Genomic DNA, 23374 nt, shown 5'->3' with positions numbered 1-23374 from the left:
AGATAATTGCCGAGATGCAGAAACACATGTCTGCACAGAATACTTGGGTTTCACAAAATGAGAACCAGCTTTTCATTTCAGTGGGCTTTACTTGCGTCTGTCCTCATTCTATATCCAGACTTTCTTCTGGCTGTGCCAATAAATCCTCTCTGGCTGAAAGCTGTGCACGTCGAAAGCTGTTTGGTTTCTGTTCATTGTCCTGAATTATTAACACGGTCTGGGATGAGGCGTTACATAAGGCCCTGTGTTTACAACTGAAACATTCAGCTTTTCATTTTAAGTTCGGGGAAGGAAAACACTGACTTATTATGCCCCAACGTCCCACGTGTGTCAGGCTAAGGCGAAAGAGAACATGGCTTGATGAATGAGAACAAGAGCACAATCCTATTGTCGTGCCTCCGAAAACTGAGACCGGCCGGGATGTGCACACTGGGATTTGTTAAGACTTGTGAAAACCAGGTATATTATCATAGTTGACCTTCACTCTTTTCCTAAAAACTGCAGACTGCTGAAAAAGTGGCAGACAGCTCACATTGTTGCTTCTTTATTTAGCTTATATGAAATTCACCCCCATCATCTCACTTTGAATAAAGGTTTTTATGTTATTATCTGTACCGCTTATCCTACGGATAATTTAGAGTCTCCCATCAACCTAACCCCAATCTGCATGTCTCTGGATGGTGGGGAGAAGCCACAGATGAAAGCTCACACAGACACAAGATGAACATGCAAACTCCACCCAGAGAGACCCCCACTCGCCGGGCTAACAGGCCAATCACCACTTAGCATAATGCCCCCCCCTCGTGATCTTCCGAGTGGGGTAGTGGCAGTTTAATGTTCCCTGTACGTTGTGTTGGGGAGCTTCTAACAACTGTCGCCATGCACTCCTAAAGTTAGCTCAGGCCAGATGTGAATTGTTAAGAATGTTGAACTTGGAGGTTAGCTGTTTATTGCACTTTTGATTGGTGTTTGTATTTACATATTTCTGCATAAACAGATGACATGATATTTGTATAGATTACATGTTAAATCTTATTAAGTTGTCTTAAAAAAGAAAGAACCACCAGTGTAAAAAAGTTTGCAGTGACACGGACCAGTGCCTCGACAGGACTGTTTATTCCGCTGTCAGATGTGAGGCGCCCAACATACAAACATGCTTTGTTATGGTGTTTCAAGAGCTTGTAACGCTCCAATATTAATGAAGGGATGTGTATAGCTCGCAGACGTGTTGCATAACAGAGGACACTCACATGCAACACACACACATAAAAACATCAGAATGACCCTTTGCAATTATAGTAGCTGTTGAGCTATATTATCTAAACCAGCCGCTAGATGAGAACGACAACACACTGCTTATTCTCCTCATAACAGAAATGTGTTTGCTTGAAAAATCTCTCCGGCAATGTTCACTGTCACATTCTTGCAGAACAGACAATCCACACAATCATCTAATAACTACATAATCCCTTAGTGGGAATTGTGGGATCCTTAGTCCAGATCCCACAATTAAAACGGACCCAGCGGTTCGGAAGGGAAATAAAGAAGGTTTGATTTACTTTTGGATTTTACATGCACTCCACTTTCTCTGTGTGGAGGCCACTGCTGAACAGGAGAGGAGGTGTCACACGGCCCAAATCGCCCATTTGGCCACTTTGAAAGGCTCCTGCTGCGGTCATAACTGCTACATGTGAAAAATCAGAGCTATGTCAAGAATGGTCATCTGACAGCGGGGGGGGGGGGGTTCTCCTCCCTGTAGCCTCTGCTGCTCTACACACTCGGTACAAACAACAGCTGCAGCATGATCACACCGCGCCAAGCGCTGACGCCCCCTGGCAGAGGTCTAACGCTGCCCCCCCCCCCCTCCCCCCGGGGAACTGACCACCACACCCCAAAACTTCAAACGCTCCCTTTAAATTGCTGACGGTAAACCAATCTGAGATGGGGGGGTGGCTCGTCATACTTTCTAATCAATACCTCATCAGATATCCCCTCGACCTTTTATCCCCGTGGCCTTCAGCTTGTTATCATCTTCGAATGTCACGCGCTTTCGCAACGACATTCTGCATTTTTGTCAGCAATGCTATATGGAATACGCCGAGCTCACGAGGAGAGAGTTATAACTCCACCTGCCTCCGCCTCTCACGCGGCACATTGCAGCCGTGACAGGCTGTCCGGTCATTGTGTACCGAAGGACTTAGAGGGATGTCATGGCCCGAATACCGACAGGGTTACGCTGGTCTAGGCATCTTACAGACCCTCTCCAGCCTTTTAAGGGCTGCCAGGGTAGAGGGGGATGGGAGTGAGGGGGGCAGATGCACCTGTCAATAGAGGGAAGGAAACAGGAGCAGGGAGGGCCTCGCGGAGGTGACGAGTCCAAATGAAACACTGCGTTTATCTCTCTGCCAGAGACAGTTGGACGGCTAATTACCTCACCTGCCTGCCCCTTTAAAGAGCACACACACACCGCTGTGAGAACGCTGCCCGCTCTCCCCCATATGCATTTAACAAGCATATCATACACTGCCTCTGTTGGGAGGAGGAACACACACCAGTTTCCCTTTGCATGCGATGAAAAGATAATCAGGCAAAAGGCGCCATCAGTCGGCGACACCGACAACTGCCGTGAACCAATCGCAGATGGACACGCAACTATCCAGCTCGCGTGCTAAGTCGCAGATCTATCGGGCAGCGCTACAGAGAGCTCATGGATCTCTCCGGGAGGACCTACCCGCTGGGACAGAGCCCGCACCATTTGGCACAAACAGGTCTGCGGTATCCAGCATGCCATCTAATGAGATGCACAGAGTGATGAGATCAACCATCTGGATACTTCTGCAGAGCGAGCAGAGCATGTGATGGAGATGCCAGACCAAATGTCATATGGATGTGTCTTCACTGAGCACAGAACACGGAGGTGTGTGCTCCCCCCTGTGTTCTCATTGGGAAATATCCACCATGTGATGAAAGAGTGGAAAACCAAGCATTCCACCACGAGGACGCACCTTCGACACACATTCACTCTCTTGGAATTCGGGCAACTACTGGAGTGTCTCCTAAATGTCGTATGAATAATTTCACACAGAAACACTTCAAGAAATACACTAACGCCAAATATTGAAAAAGAAAATATGCTGATGGAATTTAATACAAATAAAAATCCCATCTTGCAAAAAATAATCAAGAAAGAATATTGTGAAAAACAAGCCATAGTTAAAAGCCCGTGTGAATCGGCGGGTGTGATGTATGGTTCAATTTGAATGAGGCATTTCACACCTTGTTGTTAGTACTTCTGTCGTATGTGGTGCAACTGAATCCTGCAAACGCCTTCTGCACTGACTGAGTCAGACCAGTCGTACAAGTACGGGCATAGACTGACATCATTTTGCCACAATGTTGTCAGACTGAGAAGTGTGATAGGGGCCAACTCAGGGTGTGAAAAAATGAGTATCACACAAACACAGTATATTCTCTTTATATCCAATGCCATTGTGGAAAAAACTGTTGAAACTCTACTATATACGCATTTAAGGACCAAAGAAAACCTGATATTATCTATGAGGAATAATTATAAGATACAGTAGATGAGGACATTGATAGCAAACTTGGACTGTAAAAGACATAAACTGTATTATTTTACAATTTTTTGTTAATGTTTTTTGTGTATTAAGTGTAACGGCCATAACATGACAGTAGATTTCTTCATTAAAAAATATCAACCATCAAATAAAAGTTGTAATCCTTAAATTAATATAGTCATATGTCATTTTTACGGGATTATTCAATTGCTTAATGGTCTTGAATTTTAAAATACATTGAATTTGATGTAAAAATACAAAGAATACACATCCTAGTCCTAAATGTTTATGTATCTGTACTCTGCAATACATTTCTAACTTAATAACCAAAGGATTGTTTTTTTATCTGTCAATAAGTATTTTGCAACTTTTGTTTCCAGACATTTGACGGCTACGATCAGTTTTTACTTGAATGTTCACATTTTTCTACAAACAAAAATGATGCTGTTGGATTAATTTGATGCTATTATCAAAGAGGTGTATTAATCTATTAAATCAAAACCAAAGTCTGGATTATCCTCATCTTCTGATCAAATGACAGAGCCGAGCCACTAACCTGCATTGCCGGCACTGGTGGGCCTCTGGGGGCCTCCACTGGAGCCCACATTCCTGTGCAGAGAGGCCTGCGGAGGGGACAGCATCCCACTGTCGCTCAGAGAGCTGGTGGCTGATGCCAGGGACTGACTGCCCAGATTCCCCCCCGGCTGGTACATGGCATTAGGGTTGGATACAGGCACAGCCACATGCATGGAGAAGTTCTGCTGAGGCAATGCTGAGGGCTGTGGAGGAGGGAGACACACACACACACATTCACAGACACAAACACACGTTCACACACACACACACAGACGCACACACAAAAAGAAGATATTTACACTCAATCACAATGAAAATCCAAGGTCTGATGATAAATCTGATGGAGCAGTGGTTGTCATGGCATCATTAACAAAGAGCTGCCCCTGAAGTTCAGCTTAAATAAAGTAAGATCATTCTCAAAACATTCACGGAGTGCTTTAATAAAGCTGCAAAAAAAATAAAGATTAGACTATTGGGCATTTTATGTTTTCATTAACACATTACATGTAGAATACACAAATCTCCAGTGCTACAACAGTGCACACAAACCACAGAAAACAAAAATCCAAATAAGACATGCATTCAGGTGTTCACTTCGGCATGGCAGCAGTCAGCGCGCCAGTTGTACGTTTGTGTTTTGAGGGCCCCCCCCCCCCCCTTGCGTTAATATGTCTCTCTGTATGACAGAGAGGGCTGATGGGGGGGAATCACAACCACAAGAGTCGTGACTCACACACGCATTTACCTACAACGCGCTGACTGTGCAAACGCAAGTGAGAATGACAGGTGGCAGTGAGAAACGATTCATCATAGCATTATCCAGTGAGCCGGTCGGGTGTTATCATTAGTTGGTTAATGGCAGAGTGATGCCCCTCAAGTCAGGAGCAGAGAGAAGATGACTCTTTAGTAAGCACCGTGTTCTTGCACGTTCCTAATATTGTCACGCATGATAAGATCACAAAAAAGATCTGCGGTAGTTTAGAGGGTGAGCCGCTGTGTTACTTGATGAGGGAGAGGGAAGATGCTAAATGATAGTGTGTGTGTTTGCCGGTGAGCTCTGAGGACACTCTGCTGCCGGAACTTTTTCAGAAAAAGAGACGTTTAATGCTAGAATGCAGCAATATGAAGATTTGAAATGAAAAACTTTAATGAATTGCAAAAATTCTAAACTATAAAAAAAAAAAATCTTTGCTTCTGTTGAGTTATTAGGTGGAAATCAGACTTGGGATGGAAATTACTCATCCCTAAAACACAGAATATGCAGATCTTTGGGTAAACACTCATGCGTATTTACTAAGTTATGAAGTTTGTTTGTGTTGAAATGTGATAAAAGCACCATGGTATTCAGCTTATAATCTTTCCAGCAGAATAATGGAACATTCCAACTGTTTGTGAAATGTGATCTTATCAGGGTGTGCCAAAATATCAGCTGCAGAACAAATCAATGTAAAGAAAAAAACACCCCCAGAGATCTGGGCATTAATCTTAAGCTACAGTAGATCTGAAAGAAGTCGACAGAGGTTCTGGGGTATAGGGTCAAAAAAAAAAGGAAAAAAAGTTAGATGAAAAAAAAAAAAAAAGGAGTGAAAATCCTTTGTGCCACAAAGCCAAGCAAAACCAGTGCATTTACAGTACTTACGATTTTATGATTTCTCATCATATTATCAAACTCCTCATTAATTTTTTTATACTTTTCTTCTGTGTGAGGAGTGAGGACATATGAGGCATCGGGGTCCGGGCTATCACAACCTCTGTGTTCTTTCTTGTTTAGCGCCTGTAGTGAACATCAACATAAAGACAGGGATCAACACAAAAGAGCAGGCGACAGAGGAAAGTACTTACACCACAGCGCTTGTACATTAAATCACTCTCTTCGCTTAGTTTGCCGAAATGGTCGTCCATGAGGGGGCTGTGCCCGAAACAGTCATCGGGATCGGGACTAGCACAGTCATTATGGCCTTTGTTTCTCAATTTCTGAAATGAAATTTGCACAGTTCAAAAGAAACAGTATACAAGGTGGGTTGTTGTTGTCTTCTGTTAGCCATACATTGTTTTGACCTGAAAAACACCAAGCATGTACCAAAATAATAAAATATTACTTTTCTAATAATCCGACATCTCTCTCGATGTATTATGTACATTTTTATTATTGATATTTTTCATAGTTTTGTTCCGAAAAGTTTACATCTTATATAGTATTTGCTGCAATGTTTTCCCAGTTTTGACATCAACAATGTACATGTACAATTTATATATATACATTATTGCATTTTTTTCTTTTTCTTTAGGGTCATTGGTCATTCTTGTTCTTATGGTTAAAGCAAAACATTCACGGCTGCTCCAGCATCCATAGTTTAAAACCAGGCTCTGGAACAAGTAGAGACTGAAATGTCAGAAATACTCTTTCACCCTTCAGATGCGTTCGGGGAAACAAAATCCTCTTCCCCCTTTTTTGTGTCTCTTCCCCTCGAACCTCCCCTCCTGCCTCCGCCCCTCCACCCCTCTGCTCTGTTCATCCTCCCCTCCCGCTGCAAGTGCATGTTTGCATTTTTCATTATATTTCAGTTATCATAAGCCAACCAGCTGGAAAGGAGCCCCTGCATGAGAAGATTCTTACAGAGGAGCACTTCAGTTTGTCCCACACTGTAACTCAGTAGGGCTGTCACTCGTGGGATCTTTTCCAAGTTAATGCATGTATAGGGGGATGAAATGGATTATCAGATGTGGTCAAAAATGCCAGTTTGAGCATGACATTTTACAATAATTACAAAAGCAGAAGGCTCGTGAGCGCACAGAGTTCTTAAGAGCCTGTTCTGACTTCGGGGGGAGGGGACGACACATGTCGTACAACTAAACAAATAAATGCCGAACACTGTGCTCACTTTTGTACAGGCGGTTCTCTGCTCCTCATTACAGCTCTGAATAGCGGTGTTAACAAGACTCGCTGACAGCATGTGACAGCTTGTGATATCGAGGCAGCGTACATCAAAACATGATTTATGTGTGGCTCTGAAGGTTCCTCTATCAGGCGGCTCCAGGTCCACGGCAGCGCCCTGCCCTGTCTGAGGGCTGCCGCCGAGGCCTCGTGTCTACAGGAAGGTCACTGACTCCTGTGGATTTAGGGGTCAGGGAGGGAGCCGGAGGAGCGTTACCTACACACACTAATGAGACCTTATTCTCTCTCTTTCTCTGTGTGTGTGTGTGGAGGTGTGTGTGTGAGTGTGTGTGTGGCAAGGTACTTCCACAGCTGCTACATCCTCTGACAGCGGTGTGACAATACGTTTAGGTCTGTGCAGACAATGTGGCTAACCCAGCGCTGCTCACCACAACCTCAGTGTACGTCATCTGTTTCTGAGGGCTATCCATTTTTGGACGTGAGAACAATGTTAATCGAAGCTGTACAGACAGAAATGTGGCGCTGTGCACAGCTTAGACACAAATGAGGAAAGTTTAAAGAAGCGCCCCCACATATTTTCAGACATAAGTATCCACAATGCCCAAAGGAGAGCGAGAGAGAGGGAGAGGAGGCCTCTGGATAATGAATGGCCAGCACAGTACCACAGATACATTACTGTTTGGTGTGGTACAAAGCAGTGGCATTCTTCTCATTCTAAGAAAACGCCTTGCTGGTTCATTTCCTGTTTACTGGGTGCGTTCTCTTTAGTTAGGGTCCTGAAAGGCCTGTGTTTACTGGGGTTAAACTATGCACTTTCTCCTCCAGCCGAGCCAAGGATCCGAACCTAACCTGCAAATTTGAGCTCCAACCTGCTCATTATGTGAATAGCTCGGTCGGAGCGGTCAGGCACGGCTGTGTGATTTGGTGCAGGGCTGCTCCACTTTCACAACAAGCCTGGCCAGCCCTCAGCACACCGCACCCACTGGCCCACGCCATTTAGGGAAAGGTTGCAGCAGCGCAGTGGGTGAGCGGGAACCAGATAGCGGCAAACAAAGACAGGCACTCAGCACTCAGATCTGCTCCACCATACATGACAGGAATCACTGCAACACATGCTATCTTCAAAACGATGCACTGGAGCTGTGATGCGGGGAGCAGTGTGCACACAACGTGATTTGGCGTGCAAGAGCTAATCATCCCTGTGGAGCTACTAATGTATATATAACAGTTAAGGCCTGGGAAAGCATTGGCTTTAATTCTCTGTTAAATGATTTGGCATGTTCTGGGTGTTCCACAGACGCTGCCCACAGCTCTCAGTGAATGGATCACTAAATCAGCACATGGCCAAGCAGGTGTCCCTCTTCCAAACACCTGTCAGGACCTGGCTCCCCGTGCCGGCCTGTCTGAGGCAGCCGTGCAGAGACATGGCCGTAGAAGGGACCGCGTGGATCACATGTATCCCTGAAGGTCACCAGACCCCGGATCAACTGGGCTCTAACGTGTCAATGCAGCAGATTGCTCCAGACACCACAGCGATGCGACCTAGAAACTGGGAAACTAAGTCCACGATGATCACATCAATAAAAAAAAGAATAGATCACTCCTTTCTGAATTGTATCTGAAAACGTTCAACCAAGTGGCAGTGTTTGCATTTTGGCTGAATGTGAATGCATGAGATTTTCAGTAGCGTTTTTAAAACATGAACGATGGGCTGTTTATTATGGGGGGGGGTTGCCTAGCGTATAGACAAGGAAACTTGCGTAATCTATTCACAAAGGCCCTGAGAGGCTCACAAAGATGAGAGGGACCAAGGCCAGCAGCTATTTTCTCCCAGCAGCCACAAACCTGTATTGATAGAAATTTGGCTCTGAGTGGCCTGACGTCAAACCAAAGCCGGGCACTATTGTCTGTGTTTGCGTGTAAGTGTGTCCATCAGTTTGCTTGTGTGGTACTTCAAATTCTCTTTAAGGAGAAAAAAACAAAATCTTCCATCCCAGGAAGCCTTGAAGCTTCCTTCTCCTGAAGAAAACATCCATCCATCATCTCCACTTGAGCCCCGACTACTAACTTATGAAACCATGGGGAGCATTCAGCACAGTAAGTACCTCTCCAGGTTTGCAGGAGTGACAGTGTTGTAAAAAGGCAGCCTTGGACCTCACTTGGATTTGATATTGGGATTCTGTTAATGTTATTCTTCATAATGGAATTTCTATTAGACATAAACATTTCACATCGTGCCTGCATTGAGCTCGGTTCTTGGCCTTGGATGTACTTGCAAGCACTATAGGGACATTTCTCTTTTCTAAATTGAAGCCTAACCAAATGCTCTTCAATGGATTAAACGTAAAAACCTAAACCATTACATAAACCACCTACATCACCATTTTCTTGAGAAAGTACTTTCAGCGAAATGGGGCAATTTACTCTGCTGCTGTGAGTCTTGGAAATCCATTTTACTCTGATGTTCTCCGTCTCTTTTAGCAGGAGAGCTTTCTGCATTTGACTTATTCATGTTCTGTAGAGCACTGCACGTGAAAAGGACGGAGGGTGAAAGGACGGAGATAGTGGTTAGGTATACAAGCTGAAGTTCAAAATTGTAGGGGAGTGGGCTGGCTTAGAGAAAGGCACGATGAGGCTGTTTCCCTACTCTCCACCGTTGTGCCTGAATCCCAGCAAAAGGCTACTTACAGTGGCTTTCGCTTCTGCTGGAGCACCACCTGACCTGTGACTGGTGCGCCGCAGCTCGGATTACCGGCCCCTCCGCGAGCAAGACAGCTTGTGGCGCAATGGCAACGCGGCAGGAAATTACAGGAAATGTTTCAGGAGTGGAGTACATCACGAGTGTTTAATGCATGTTGTGTTGGTTCCATCCCTCCCCGAAGTGCGGGGAAGCTGCGTTTTCACCACTTGTTGTGGAGTGGGCCGAGTGCCCTCGCCTGGTTTTCAGCCGGGTGTCCCAGCCTCTCGCCCCGCACCGCTGTGAATTAGCCCTTGTGCCCGCCACTGCGCTAAGCAAGGTAGCGTGCTAATCCACATGACATCACTATTGTGTCCAGGCCGTTCCATCTAATGTGCTTATCAAAGGGCTTCTTTGAGTGGGAACATACTAGGAAATCAGCATGGGGAGGCGGCTGATCGGAAGGCTTTTATCTGCGGCGGAATATTTCTGCTCTTATATAACATCTTAAGAGACTTCCACTACCATCATGTTCCCTTTCCCCCCGTGGTGCTGCAGTCTTCACTTGAGGGGAATAAAAGCCTCTTTTTGTTGATCTTCAGGAACTCTATGCCAGAGCCCATGCAACACTAGGTTACTGTAATATAGGAAGCCTTTCCTCTCGCTCCTTTTTTCCACCACATATTGTGAGTGGGGAGCGAGGGGGCTATTAGATAAGGAGACCTCTGTAATTCCCAGACATATCTCCTTTAATCTCATGACCATTACACATTACGGACTGATATCAGGATATGAGGCTGGACTCGTGTCCTTCCTTTGGCTCGCTCCATTGTCAAGTTACTCAGGGGGGAGACAGGAAGGGCAGCGGGAGGGGGCGAGCGCTCAACCTTTATTTTATTTTCATATTGTTGTCTTGCAGCTGTAAGAAAAAAAAAAACAATATACAAAGTGAGATTCGATCCCCACCTGACATCACAATGACATTGGACAGACCGCGGTGAACCGAGAGTTCAAAGCCAGTGGGCCATTCATCCAAAGTGAGTCATGTTCGCTCAATCTAAAGCCGCCACAGAGACAAATACGTCATTTTCCGTTATGTGATTAAATTATGTGAATTATCGCCTGCGTTTGACTGACTGGATTGCCAATTAAATATAGCCCACCCATTTTACTGAATAAGAGGCAATTGGAAGTGCAGTGAGCGGTCCCTTCAGAGCTTTCTGCTCTGAGACTCTGGTGAATGACGGAAGTGACAAAGCTATTAGCTGCCACAATCAGAGAGCACAGTCTCAATCAGTGGACTGCACACTTTCAGTATAGACTAGAGGGAATTAAACTACAAATTGAGGATGAAGGCAAACCAATGTCATCACCATCTAAAAAGAATGAGAACATGCACTCGGTTCCCACTTCACATAAAGAAAAGGTGGCACAGATTAAAAAATGATCAGAGGAAATTACAATCCAGACAGAAACGGATTATTGAAAACCTCTCTGATGGTTTTTCACTCCCAGTATCTCTGTCTCCCTCTCCGGCTATCGCTCTCTCCCTGGTCATTGAGTTGATCATTAGCTGTCAGGGCCCTTGAAACCATAGCCCCAACCCTGAACTCCCATTCCTGCTCGCCTCTAAAATATTCATAAGGACAATTAGGAGTTCCGATAAGGCGAGTACGGAGGGCTGGGGGGGGGCGTGGGGCAGGGAGGGCAGGATGTGCCAGCAGGACGTCTGTTCTGCAACACTCTATACCCAGACCACAGACCTGTCCTCATCAATCTGAGACCCAGCAGCGTCCCTTTTTGCCCCACGGTCAGGCGCGGCAGCCGGGGGAAGGTGGCGCGGTGCCAACTAAACCCCCCCCCCCCCCCCCCAGTTGTCCCCACCACACCAAATCCCAGCAGGCCTTGCTCTGTCCTAGCCCCTGGGCAGGAAGGGGTTGGACACACAGCACGCACGGTGGGAGGAGGCGGGCACAGGGGTAAGCTGACTGTTGAACGAGCTGGCTCACAGAAGCCGCCCGAGCACAAAGGCAAGGTCTCGTTTCAGACGCTCGGCGCACAAGGTCACCGAAGAACACAGAGGGTGGACTCACGGCGTTTGGTCGTAGTGATCATTAACATAGCGGGAACCAGTGTCGCTCTGCAACCACATCCAACCGACTACTGTCGCTTTCTGACCTAGATCATATTCAACACATGCAGTTTATGGTTTGAGCTCAATTTGTGAAGCTACAAATTAATTTTTACCAGCTCCACATTTTTAAAGCGAAGCATTGACAAAGCTCTGAAATGTTATTTATCAGTAATCTTATTTTCTTTGAAAGATGACCTGTAAAGGAAAAATACAGTTTCACCGCTGTGAAGTCATTAAAGGTCCTGTGTGTACAGTTTAAGGCTGTGTCCTAAATCACTCGCTACTCACAATGTAGTCCACTAAATATAGTTTTGCCCTTTTGTAGTGCTGTACAAATGTTAAGAGAGATTTTTAAACCCTATGTAGTAAATGGTCTGTATTGATGTAGCTCTTTTCTATTCGATGACCACTCAAAGCGCTCATTGTTTCTCACAAGCCAGTAGTGAAAAGTAGTGTAAAAAAATAAAACTAAGTGTCTAAAGCAGTGTTCTTAATTTACAATCGTTATTTAACTTGCCACGGTTCAATTACTTCAGCTCACTCTTTCTCAGTTTCATAAAGGACAGGCAGGTTTAGAACGGCACTGCACTGGTTAAATGATCAACATACTACGACACGGGTCATGTGAATGTGTTTATGCAAAGATCCGTGAACTCACTCTGCTGCTAGTCCGCTTCACACTGACTAACCAGTCAAACTCAAACTCTCAGTTATCTTGTTTTCTGTGGAAGCTGACGCATAAAGATACAGTTCACTTTTCCACTGCTCTGAAGTGACTCAAGTCTTATTTACAGGAGGGATGAAGCGTGGTAACTTAAGTCCCAATAAAGTGTCCTCTTGTGTTTGACAAACAAATTTAAACTTATTCGCCATCTTAACACTGGTTCCAAGAAGCAAAATGCAAAAGTTAGATATTTTCCGCGAACATGATGATAGAACAACATTTCAATTTGAGATGAAAAACACTATTTATATACTCTAACAGAACAATTCAGTCATTCAGTTAAAAAAAGCTGTTTCTCTATCTCTGTGTCTCTCTCTCTCTGTGTCTCTCTCTTTGTCTCTCTGTCTCTCTGTCTCCCTCTCGCTCTGTCTGTCTCTCGCTCTCTCTCTCTCTCTCTCTCTCTCACTCTCTCTCTCTCTCTCTCGCTCTGGTGAATAAAAGTTTGTATGTAATGGTTTTGGCCCCAGATTTAGAGATATAGCATATCTAATTTTAGAGCTCGGAGTATTAACTCATTAGTGTCACTGGAAAATAACATTGAGTAGAAGGCATCGTGGATTGTTATTGTGTCTCCTTTTATTATATGCTCTCTACAACCCTCTCAGTTTGAAATGAGACATGTGCACTGTTGAGAGGACGGAAAAAAAGCTCTGACGTCAATGAAGCACGACATGTGCCAAAAGCAAAAAAAAACTCTTAGCAGTAACCTGGTAACAAGCATCACACACCGGAGCAGAGACATAATAAAACAATGAGATGTAATACATGACGGATTTAAAATGCACAGAGAACTAGTTCTGGATAATGGAGTCGAGCAATTCAGCAATTCAAAGGGAAACTGTAGAAAAGCCCTAAAGCAGAAAACCCCATATAAAGAGAGGAGTGGCTTACAGCTGGTTATGGTCAGGTTAATCAAACTATATTTGAATAGTTGGAAAGTCCAACGCCATTACTCTGCCGCCAAGTAATAATTAATGAGTACTGTATCTGTTCCATACGTTCCACAGCAGAGATATATTACAGGAATAATCTGCCCTATACGCGCATGAACATTAGCACATCTGTTTCATTACACTCAGAGAACTACAAAAGAGGACCGGTGACCCTTTTTCACTAAAAGCCCAGAGGAGAAGGAGTCCTTGTCCTATAAAAAGAGCCACTTTGAAACGCAGCATGTTGCTCGCAACAGAACCATTAATAGAGCTTCAGTCACTGTGGCAAGACGAGACAACTCTCCGCAGACTGCTGCTGAACAGATGATGTGATGGTGTACATCAAGAGGAGGGGGATGACTGCATAAGTGAACAGGACTATTTACACTGTCATAACTTTATAAGAGGCTCTAATAAAGAAATACCACATCATTAACAAGATGTAAAATAAGGCCACAGTGAATATTTCTAATTAAATCAAGGATCTGAATGCCTCATTGAAAACATCTAAGAAGCAACAAACAACCTATAAAAATATATTAGGTCTTGATTTAGTTATTCATTGACTTTGTTTAAACAGACAGACATTTTCCATTATTAACTCGATTCAGAAGATAATCTGAATAACTCTGCCATGCAAATATAATTTTCGGATTCCCTTAACCTCAATAAGGTCACAGTCAGAAGAAGCAATAATCAAAGTGGAATGTCACTCAGTAAATACAGTGTCCTATCATACAGCAACAAATTTCATACACTCATAGATCAGTGTCCTTATTGGGTCAGATAGTTTTTTATCCTCAACATCCATGAATTAGATCCTGGAGAAATCAGTAAAAAGGCTGAAAAACACCTGCACGCAATGTCTAGGTTCTAGGTTATTTATAGACTTTATTCATATAAACAGCCATATTCCAAACATTTCTCGTTTATTTTTATCTTGTCCTACTGCACTAGTCTGAAAATAGATGCTGGTGCTGCAGCTGGCGTGTTTGTTTTGACGAGCGAGTTCACTCTGGAGCTGACCTGGCCCCAAACATGGGTCAAAGGTCAAGTGCCTGCTCTCTGGTGTACAAAACACTCTCCGCACACAGGAAACCAGAAGTAGCTAATCCTAACAACAAGGTGTGTTTGTGTGCGTGACAAATTAAGAGGCGATAATAGGATTTCAGGAACATGAGTTAATATCGCACATGTTGCAGAATCTGCCTTTCCAGAAACAACACATTACCCGGCACACGGAGAATAAACACGGCCCTCGTTAGAAAGCAATATCTCAGATAATGAAAATCCACTGATTAAAATATATAGAGTCCTGAAAAACAAGATCATCGTACTCGTGGTAATCCGCAGTCTTGTGCTCGACCTACAGTGGAAATGAAAATATAGAAAATCATTTTAATATCACTCCAATAAATCACAGAAGCCCCAAATGTGCGCATACTTAAAAAAAAATGTAATATTAAAAATGGCCTGGCAGAAAATTTCACATATATTGAAAAGCAGTGGAAAATCAACATCAGCCAATAAGTCTATGTCAATAGCAATGACATTTGGTTTAGCTTAAAAAGGATTTCTCATCCTGGTGAGATACCAAAAAGGGAGAATAGTAATATGATGATGGCACATACAGTCGTGGGGGAAGTCAGAATTAGAAAGATACTGGAGTTATGAGGACTTCAATGGAGTCATATTAAAATCTGATTAATGAAGACTTTTTAAATGGGCTTGATTCGTTGAAAAATATCAATATCTTGTCTGTTTTGCCACATTTCATCGAGTTGATCATTTATCCACTATAGCTGTACCAGAGCTCTGGAACAATCCATCATTTAACACAAAGTGCTCGAATGAAGACTTCCATGTTCACCCGTTCTTTTGAGTGTCCTCATACTATATTATTTGATTTGATTCGATTTTATCTCACACTGGCCTTATTTTACTCTTTTCTTGTCATTAGCTTTGTGTCCTCTTTTATGGTTTAGCTCTTTGGTCAACTGCATTTAAAAATCGATTTTTGTTTCAAATATCCTGTGAATATTACACTTGTTCAATCAGATATTTGAAATAACAAAGAATCTGCTCTGAATTCAGATTTGGTTTAGACTCATCCTCTCTCTTTCCAATCCTCTATAAATAGTCCACCAATTTATAGATGTACATAATTATTGACAGAGACAAAGAAGTTTGGACAATCAGGCATTAAGAATTTATAGATATCTCCAACTAGAATAATGACTTTTCACACGTATTATATCTGTTATAAATAGAAAATGTTTAATTAAATTGTTATTCTACATTTCTCAAAATACCAGCTGACTAGTTTTTACAAAACAGAGCAGCGAACACAGCTAGGATTATCAGAACTTGCACTAAAAAGAAAGAGAGTGACTCAAGTGTGTCTGCCTGTAAACGTGTTCCAATGCAACGCAGCTGATTTACATCCACGGGTCAAACGTCAAGACAGAAGAAGGAAAACTCAGGATTGCAGTTATTTAATTTTTGTGTCAACATATGGACACATAGACTGAGCTGCAGCTATGTTAAGAAGTTAAGGTAGTGAGAAAAGAGAGAAAATGCTGCGCTGCAAAGGAATTGATGTCATTCATGTTTGTAGCGCCAAAAACAACTTCCTCAGAATAAACAGATGTCAGAAAATAGCCTTAGAAGCGCGCAACAGCTACAGAGACATCTAAAACAACCATACTCTGCTCACATGCACGCAGGACAAAAGATCCTCAGAGATACGAGAGATCTGAAAATGGCTCAAGGTTATTTGTAATAAAACGCTGCTGAACGTGAAAAGTGAGTACTGCACCACCGAAAGAATTACATACCATGATATGTGTGAAACGTAATCTGCGTGTGTGCCAGCCAGAGCCTCATTTGACCGTTCTTCTATGTTTCTGTGTCACGTTTGTCCAAGAAGCACGCCCAGGAAGATCTGCTTTTCGTGCTCTGAGTGTAGTCTCACCAGCCAGTGTACTGTTAAAACCAACACAAACAAACTGCACAACACAATATCCTCAGCAGGATTCAGAGTTGAAGGCGCATTGATAGTAAATATTTGCGCGGCTGAGGCTCGTTCGTCTCCCTGAGGGATATCTGATCAGAATTCTGCTGATGGAGAATCAGAAAAATAATGCTGATTCTCTTTTTGTTCATACAATGTTGTGTATTTTGCACACAACACTTTGAAAGATAAACCTCTGATTGTAAACTGAATACTTGTGTTTATCACCTTGTGAAAAGTGAGAGGCCTCTTTCCTCTAGTCTTATCAAATAAAGAATCTCATTTACTGAGCGAAGGTTAGAGTTTGCTGTTCGGTTGCCCCCCCCCCCCCCCCCAGTGCTCTTTCATCTCCTCTTCCTACCCCCCAACTCCCAACCCCGTCCCCCAATGCAGCCTCCATTTCCAGTGCGCCACCAGCAGCAGGATAATTGATCAATCATGCTAATTGAAGAGTCTGGACAGCTAGCCCACCATAGCAGATGTGCCAATTTGCATTCATTAAGAAAGAAATGGGTCTTAATCACTACTCAGCCTTTGATTGACAACATAAACACATCCTGTCTGAAACTCCTTCAGCCCAGAGCTTTTTATTAAGTGGTTTATTCCATAACTGGAAAGAAAATATTATTTCTTTAAGCTGCAAGTCCCTGGAAATGCCCTTTTGAAGTGATCAAATAATGACACAAATAATGATAATAATGATATTAATAATAATAATGCAATGCCTTGTGCTGATTGTGCATGTGCCTTTTGTCAGCCTCAAATCTGCAAAGGGCAGAGAAAATATCACAAACAAAAAGGGCTAAATGTGGGATTCAGATGAAAACACAGGGCTTGACATTCAGTAATGGTCAAAATTTACATATCTTATTGAACAATTAACACGGCCCCATTCATCACAAAGCCTACCTGAGATTACCTGACTCTTTAATGCTAATTTCTGATACTGCGGGGGTCTCGAGAAAAGGCGAACGCTTCTTCATAAATGTTTTGGCCACTCGTATATAGCACGGGGAAGAAAAGCAGAATTTCCCTATGAATGATCTCTGATTGTTGAGTCTCACAAACCTCCGGCTGAAAAGACATGAAAGGAGCAGCGAAAAGTCAATTCTCTGCATATGATGCAGTCCAGTTATTGACAATTAGGGAAGCATCGGTATTTGACTAAAATTGCATTCCCAAATTGGGTTAGAGCCTATTCACAACCCGGATTTGATCAGATTACAGTTAAGTGTTGGCTTAATGTAGATTCCATGTGCCTGCAAACTTGATTTTTCCTAATCCATAGTATACACCTGAATTGCTCAAAGCGGGGACACATGGGTGACAAATGATGTCTGTGAAGTGACGGACGGCTATCAAGGTTTCTGCCGGGGACAAAGCGGTTCTTTCTGTGCGCGGGGGGAACGGTGTGAGGTTTGTTGTGGAGCGTAGGCGAAATCTGATTAGCTCCACAAGCGGAGAGGGGAGGAAGAGTAAATATTATTAGATTAATGTAATGACTAACAGCAGAGTTTTCATTTGTGGAATAAACAGAATTTGATAGAACACACAATCTAAGCGACGCCGTAAAAAACTGCATCTGTTATGTACACTCCTCACTGCTACACAACCCCCTTTGTGCACTGCATTAATGTCCGATGCAAAATGACTATATGGTGATGATGAGTATGATATTAAGACAAAGGCATCATTTGCGTGTGTTGATCAGGTAATGTGTTTTGCTGTGATTGGCAGGAGTGTAGTCTCTTTTAATTGCAGATGTTACTGCTCCAACAGATCAGTAAAACAAAAGCGAGCACCGTGATTCTAAATATGTAGCTTTGGTATATTTTCAGTGAGTAAATACAAACCATATATAGATAAAATACTAAAATAAAACTTATGAGTGTTTAGAAAATTAAGGAACATTTGCATTGCAGGTGAATGCGTTAAAGGACAGATTTCATGCAGCAGTTCACCTGTCGCCTGGAGTGCTAGAAAAAATGATACCAAAACACGTCACACAAACACACACACACACACACACACACACTAAAAAGAACAATCTGAGCCCACTGCTCTGCCTTTGGACAGGGAGCCAAGTTTGAGACAAAGTCCACAGCCCTCCACTGGGTTATCACACTGTGGCCCAGGCATGCATCCATCTGTGGAAAACATGGAGCCTGCTCTCCCACACTGCACAGCTCAGCCTTTATCTGCAGATGGTACTACCGAGCGGCACCGTGACCTCTGATTTACTTTCTCACACTGAACCAGCTTCCCAGCAAAAAAAGCAGTGGGAGAGGGTTTTTCTGGCCCTCACAAACCGGCCAAACGAGCACATGATTGTTTGCATGGCCAAAGATTGGTTTAACGCAATTTAAAAATTTAGATAAGTGTCCAGTGTAAGTGTCCTCATGTGAGCCGCATTTCGCTAGATAAACGGGGGGAGGGGCGGATTCTTCCCATCATTACAACTGCATCGCCTCCTCTGTGTCGCGTACGAGGATCTGTGCAGCTGGAGAGGAGCACACCTCCGCAAATCAGAACGGGAGATTCCGTATTCCTCTTAACGTATGAGCAAATCACACTTGCAACATATCATCAACCACCTCCACCACAAGCTCTCCGGCCGAATGAATAGTGGGGTAATGTGGCGATGCCGTGAAGTGGACCGGGTTGGTTACTTCTGCTCTGCTTCCTCACTTCTGAAACTTGACCACGTGGCCAGCAGGCAGAAGGGATGGGGGGGGGGGCTGTGCATATCTGCAAAGATGCTGGACGAGTGAACGTGGACAACGGTGGCTTGTTCTCACCTTTTGTGCAGCCGGGGTGGCTTCCTTGAGAGTAGCCAGGAGGGCTAAGTGGGGAATCAGCATGGGACCCTTGGAGCAACATAACGCACAATGTACACTGCCATTACGCCGCCGCTATCAACAGAGACACACGTCAGTTGACCGGAGATGTATGTGATAGAAGAGTGCGAGGGGAGGGACCCGGCTGACAGGGGCCGGAATGCGTTTGCAGCTAAAGTCTTGTTTAAAGTAAGACAGCACCTAGTCACGGCAAACACACATTTGTGGTCACTCTTATGTAAGTAAGGAATGTATCCATGTATTTTTTATGCAGGTGAGCCCCTGCTCAGCTCCGAGGGCCCCTGATGGTGGAGTGACTGCACGAGTCTGCTGGATGCCAAAGCACTCTTCTGCAGCTCTGCCAAGCAGGTAATTCACAGGCAGCAGCAGCAGCATGAATAAAAGATAATGGGCCACAGCTGACTCCTTTATGCTGCATGTAATTTCACTAATTCCTCCAAGTGAAAGTCTGTTCCAAAGCTGGGATTCTTGAAAATGTTCAATCTCACCCACCATCTTAGCGTCTCTCTTCCTAGAGAAGCTATAATAAAAAAGGCTGTATGTTGTAGTGGACAGGTGGCTGTGATAAAACCAGCGTGTTGCAATGCAGCAGTCTTTGTGCAGAAAACATTATTCAAATAATAGCTATAATAAATGAAGGGGAAACTTGTAATCAATAGGCATTAACATACATTGTACATGCTTTTATCTCGTCAGTTTAGATACCTGCCTCTTACAGCCGATTTTGAACAGGCCACACATGTTCCAATAAAAGATGTTTGGAACATGAAGTGTCTCTAATCACTCTCATTTACTTTGGCTTTTACACTTTTGGCTGACAATTTTATAAGCTGGCATAACAAGTGGATTACTCTTCCGCTAGTCGGCGGGCAGGCAGAAGCTGCCAGGAAAACCCAGAAATGTTTGTTGAGTTTTATGGAGCAGCGTGGAATGTACTAAACTCTGTATTTTCACTGATATACTTCTGTCTGTAATGAGGAACAACCGGAGAACTGAGCCCTACAGGTACAATATCTATGGGAAACAGGGTCTTAATGGCGGTCAGCAGCTACTGTGTGCATGCATGAGCAGAGATAGGTTCTTCACGTCCGTTGATGGGCATGAGAGATGCTGAACTTATCAGAGAGTGCAGACCTCCTGTGGCCTATCTGCAGGGGGATGAGGAGGAAACTGTTACTTGTCCCTCACAATTGTCTGTTACCCCCTCAGCAATCATCAAAGCCCTTATGGTTAAAGATATTTTACAGTGGGACTCCAGCCCTAAAATGTATTATAGGGTCTTTAGTTTTTTTTGCATGAAGTTGAATATCAGTTGGGTGAGAAGAGAAAATACTTGATGGAAGTGAGGGTAATAGGGGCACGGCGTGAAGGAAGTTTTGTCTTCGTTAGGTAGGAGAGCGACACTCACCTCTACAATGTCAGAGTTGGTTCTGCTCTCATGGGGCTCGTTGTACTCTGTGTATTTCAGCAGCACTTTGTCCATGTCTGTGCTGGCGTACTGGAACAGTTTGTTAGAGCTGTTGAAGATGATGAGGGCTATCTCGCAGTCACACAGTACGCTCAGCTCGTAGGCCTTCTTCATCAGGCCAAACTTCCTCTTCGTGAAGGTAACCTGAGGAACACACACAGAAAGCAGGGAAAAACATCCGTTAAAGAGGAAAACTGCTTCGCTAAAGTGAAGTGAACCATGTGAACATAAAAGTTAACATCGTATTCAGCAGTTTGTTTCTCCAACTCCGTGTTTGTTGTGTAACGTAAGCAGTGGTGGAAGAAGTAAAAAGAGTAAAACCACAGTGTAAAAGTCAAAGTATACAACTATAAGTCCTCCAGCAAAAAATGGAGTAAAATACTCTTTATTGTGACTATGTTTTATATGTAAAAATCTTAAGTGTCATGATAGTTAGTATCAAAGTTTGTCGGATAAATGTAAAAGAAATATTGTAGAGCGGCTCTTTTTTTACAATTTTTTTTATTAAGAATTACAATTTTTTTGTATTAAATCTGAGTACAGTGAAGAGTCCCACCAGACCCTAAGAGTTCTGAAAATGGAAACCCCATACTCTCATCTGCAGCGGGAAAGCCAGGAAAATATGACTATTAATGCTCTGATTATATTACAACAATGTTTCTGTAACCAAGGTGACAGCTAACAAGATTGCCCCTCCTTTAGGAATGAAAGCAATAACATAGTGCGTGCCTGAAATGTGTAGTTATCAGGCCAGAGGTCGAGCGGAGACGCACGAGTCAGCGAGCTGAGTCAAGAGTTTTGGAAACAACAGGGGTCTATACATTACTTTAGCCCCTGTCTCCATATACGGGAAGCTATCTCTGTGGCGCAGCATAAGCTCTCGTAACATGAGCCCTCAGATGGGACTTGGGGTCATACATCACTGCGATGGTAACGCAAACCCTCCCTGCAAAGTGACTCTATGTCCTGCACCTCTGCAGCTCGGTCTCTGTGGTCGCCCATACACACGTGTCATTATGTTACTCATCTATTTACAGTATGCGACACTCACTTCACAAGCGAAAAACATTATGCACAAGTAGGGTGGATAGAAAGGCAGCTGTTCTCTCTGTTGGTTTTTTGAAACGGCTGATCGCAGGATGTCGTTTTTTTTTTTTTATTCGTGCATTTGAAACCAGGGCTCCGGGTTTGTGTTTATCTCGCATGGTTCTTGTCAAAAGCGTATTCAGTTGTGTCCATCGTGAGTCTGCTGGTAAAAGCTCCGAGCCACAGAGGAGTGCATGTGTCTGTATTCTCCATCAGTCTCACTGACCTACTAAGAGAGGAGTTGAGCAGATGAGCAGGCTTTTTTCAACTTTAATTGGTCACAGCTTGCGGCTGTACCCTTATTTTAACAGTTATAATGCAGCATAATCCTATGTGTTGCATGGAGCCCGTGTAACCGCTCAGGCAGCCGGGTCACTCCAGCTGAGATAAATGAATTTCAAATCTTCCTCACTACAGGTAATTACACAGGACCATTATTCCCGCTCGAGACACCGAGGAACCGCTCCTCATGTCATTTTCTATCCTGTTAACTGACGATAGCCGAGCTTACATTACAAACAAAATTCAGAAATTTCATTTGTTAAAATGAGGAGGTTTAAAAACAGGAGAAGTCGAATCAAATGACATCGTCCCTTGCAAATCGCAGACAGATAGAGTGAAGCTTGGTTGAAAAGAGGAATCATAGTGTGGTTTAGCAGACGTCGCTCCAATGGGTTTCTCGAGGTGGATTTCTGCACAGAATCCGAAGAGGGGAAAACACATGAGACCAGTTTAATGTCTGTTTCTATCCGGCTACTGCACCTGTTGTTCTAACCAGCTGATGCTAGTCTCCTCTGATAAAGCGTTGCCCACTCACCCATTCGCCTGCTTGCATATTTACTCGCTTGCCAAACCAATTGGAAAGCAGGGACACACTGTCGAGTGGGAAAACGATTAGCAAATTGTATGCTCTTTAGCAGATGAATGTGGCCGCTAAGCCAGGGAGATGTCACCTTTCAGCAGGAAGCCCAGGATGAGACGCTGAGTGAGGACTTTGTTCCACCTGGATGGATGGCAGAGTGCTGAGTGCAGGGCTGCTGACCCAGGCACGGTTCATTTCAACCTCAGCAGCAGCAGCAGCAGCAGCAGCTCTGAGACTTGGTCCTGGCCCCAGTTACAGACACAGAACCTCGACTAAAGCCAGCTGCCATTGAATGTGATAACCATTTAGCTCTTTGCAGTTCCCTTTAATCATGATTTCTGCAGGTTTCAACAAGTCCAAGTCAGGACATGAAAAGTACGACAGCTATGAAGGAATATCAGAGTCCCAGTCTAACTCGACAGGAATAGACTGTAGGAATCCATGGTCGATCCCACAGCCAAGCCAAGAGTAGTGAGACACTTGGCGTGCTAATATCTTTATCATTGAGAACTACAACACTGAACATTTCTCTCAAAAAAATAAATAGTTATAGAACAACAGAGGAAGTGT

At 43.7% G+C, this 23374-nt stretch overlaps 1 protein-coding gene across 5 annotated transcripts in view; it reads right to left on the bottom strand.

Moving 5' to 3' along the window:
- Positions 1-23374, bottom strand: part of mef2aa (myocyte enhancer factor 2aa) — a 60166-nt gene that overhangs the window by 9630 nt on the left and 27162 nt on the right. For 3 of the 5 annotated variants that reach the window (XM_062389539.1, XM_062389542.1, XM_062389540.1), the window contains exons 3-5: positions 20797-21000; positions 5794-5928; positions 4135-4357 (exon numbers count right to left, since the gene is read on the bottom strand). In XM_062389539.1, coding sequence (XP_062245523.1) covers positions 4135-4357; positions 5794-5928; positions 20797-21000 — 562 coding nt within the window. Of the gene's footprint in view, positions 1-4134; positions 4358-5793; positions 5929-5996; positions 6129-20796; positions 21001-23374 lie in introns of all 5 variants that reach the window. The other 2 variants (XM_062389541.1, XM_062389543.1) reach the window with 1 other exon arrangement.

The sequence above is a fragment of the Platichthys flesus genome, chromosome 6 (assembly GCF_949316205.1).
Source record: "Platichthys flesus chromosome 6, fPlaFle2.1, whole genome shotgun sequence".
NCBI lineage: Eukaryota > Metazoa > Chordata > Actinopteri > Pleuronectiformes > Pleuronectidae > Platichthys > Platichthys flesus.
The sequence above is the reverse complement of the archived record's forward strand: the minus strand, read 5'-3'. Positions and strand labels throughout refer to the sequence as shown.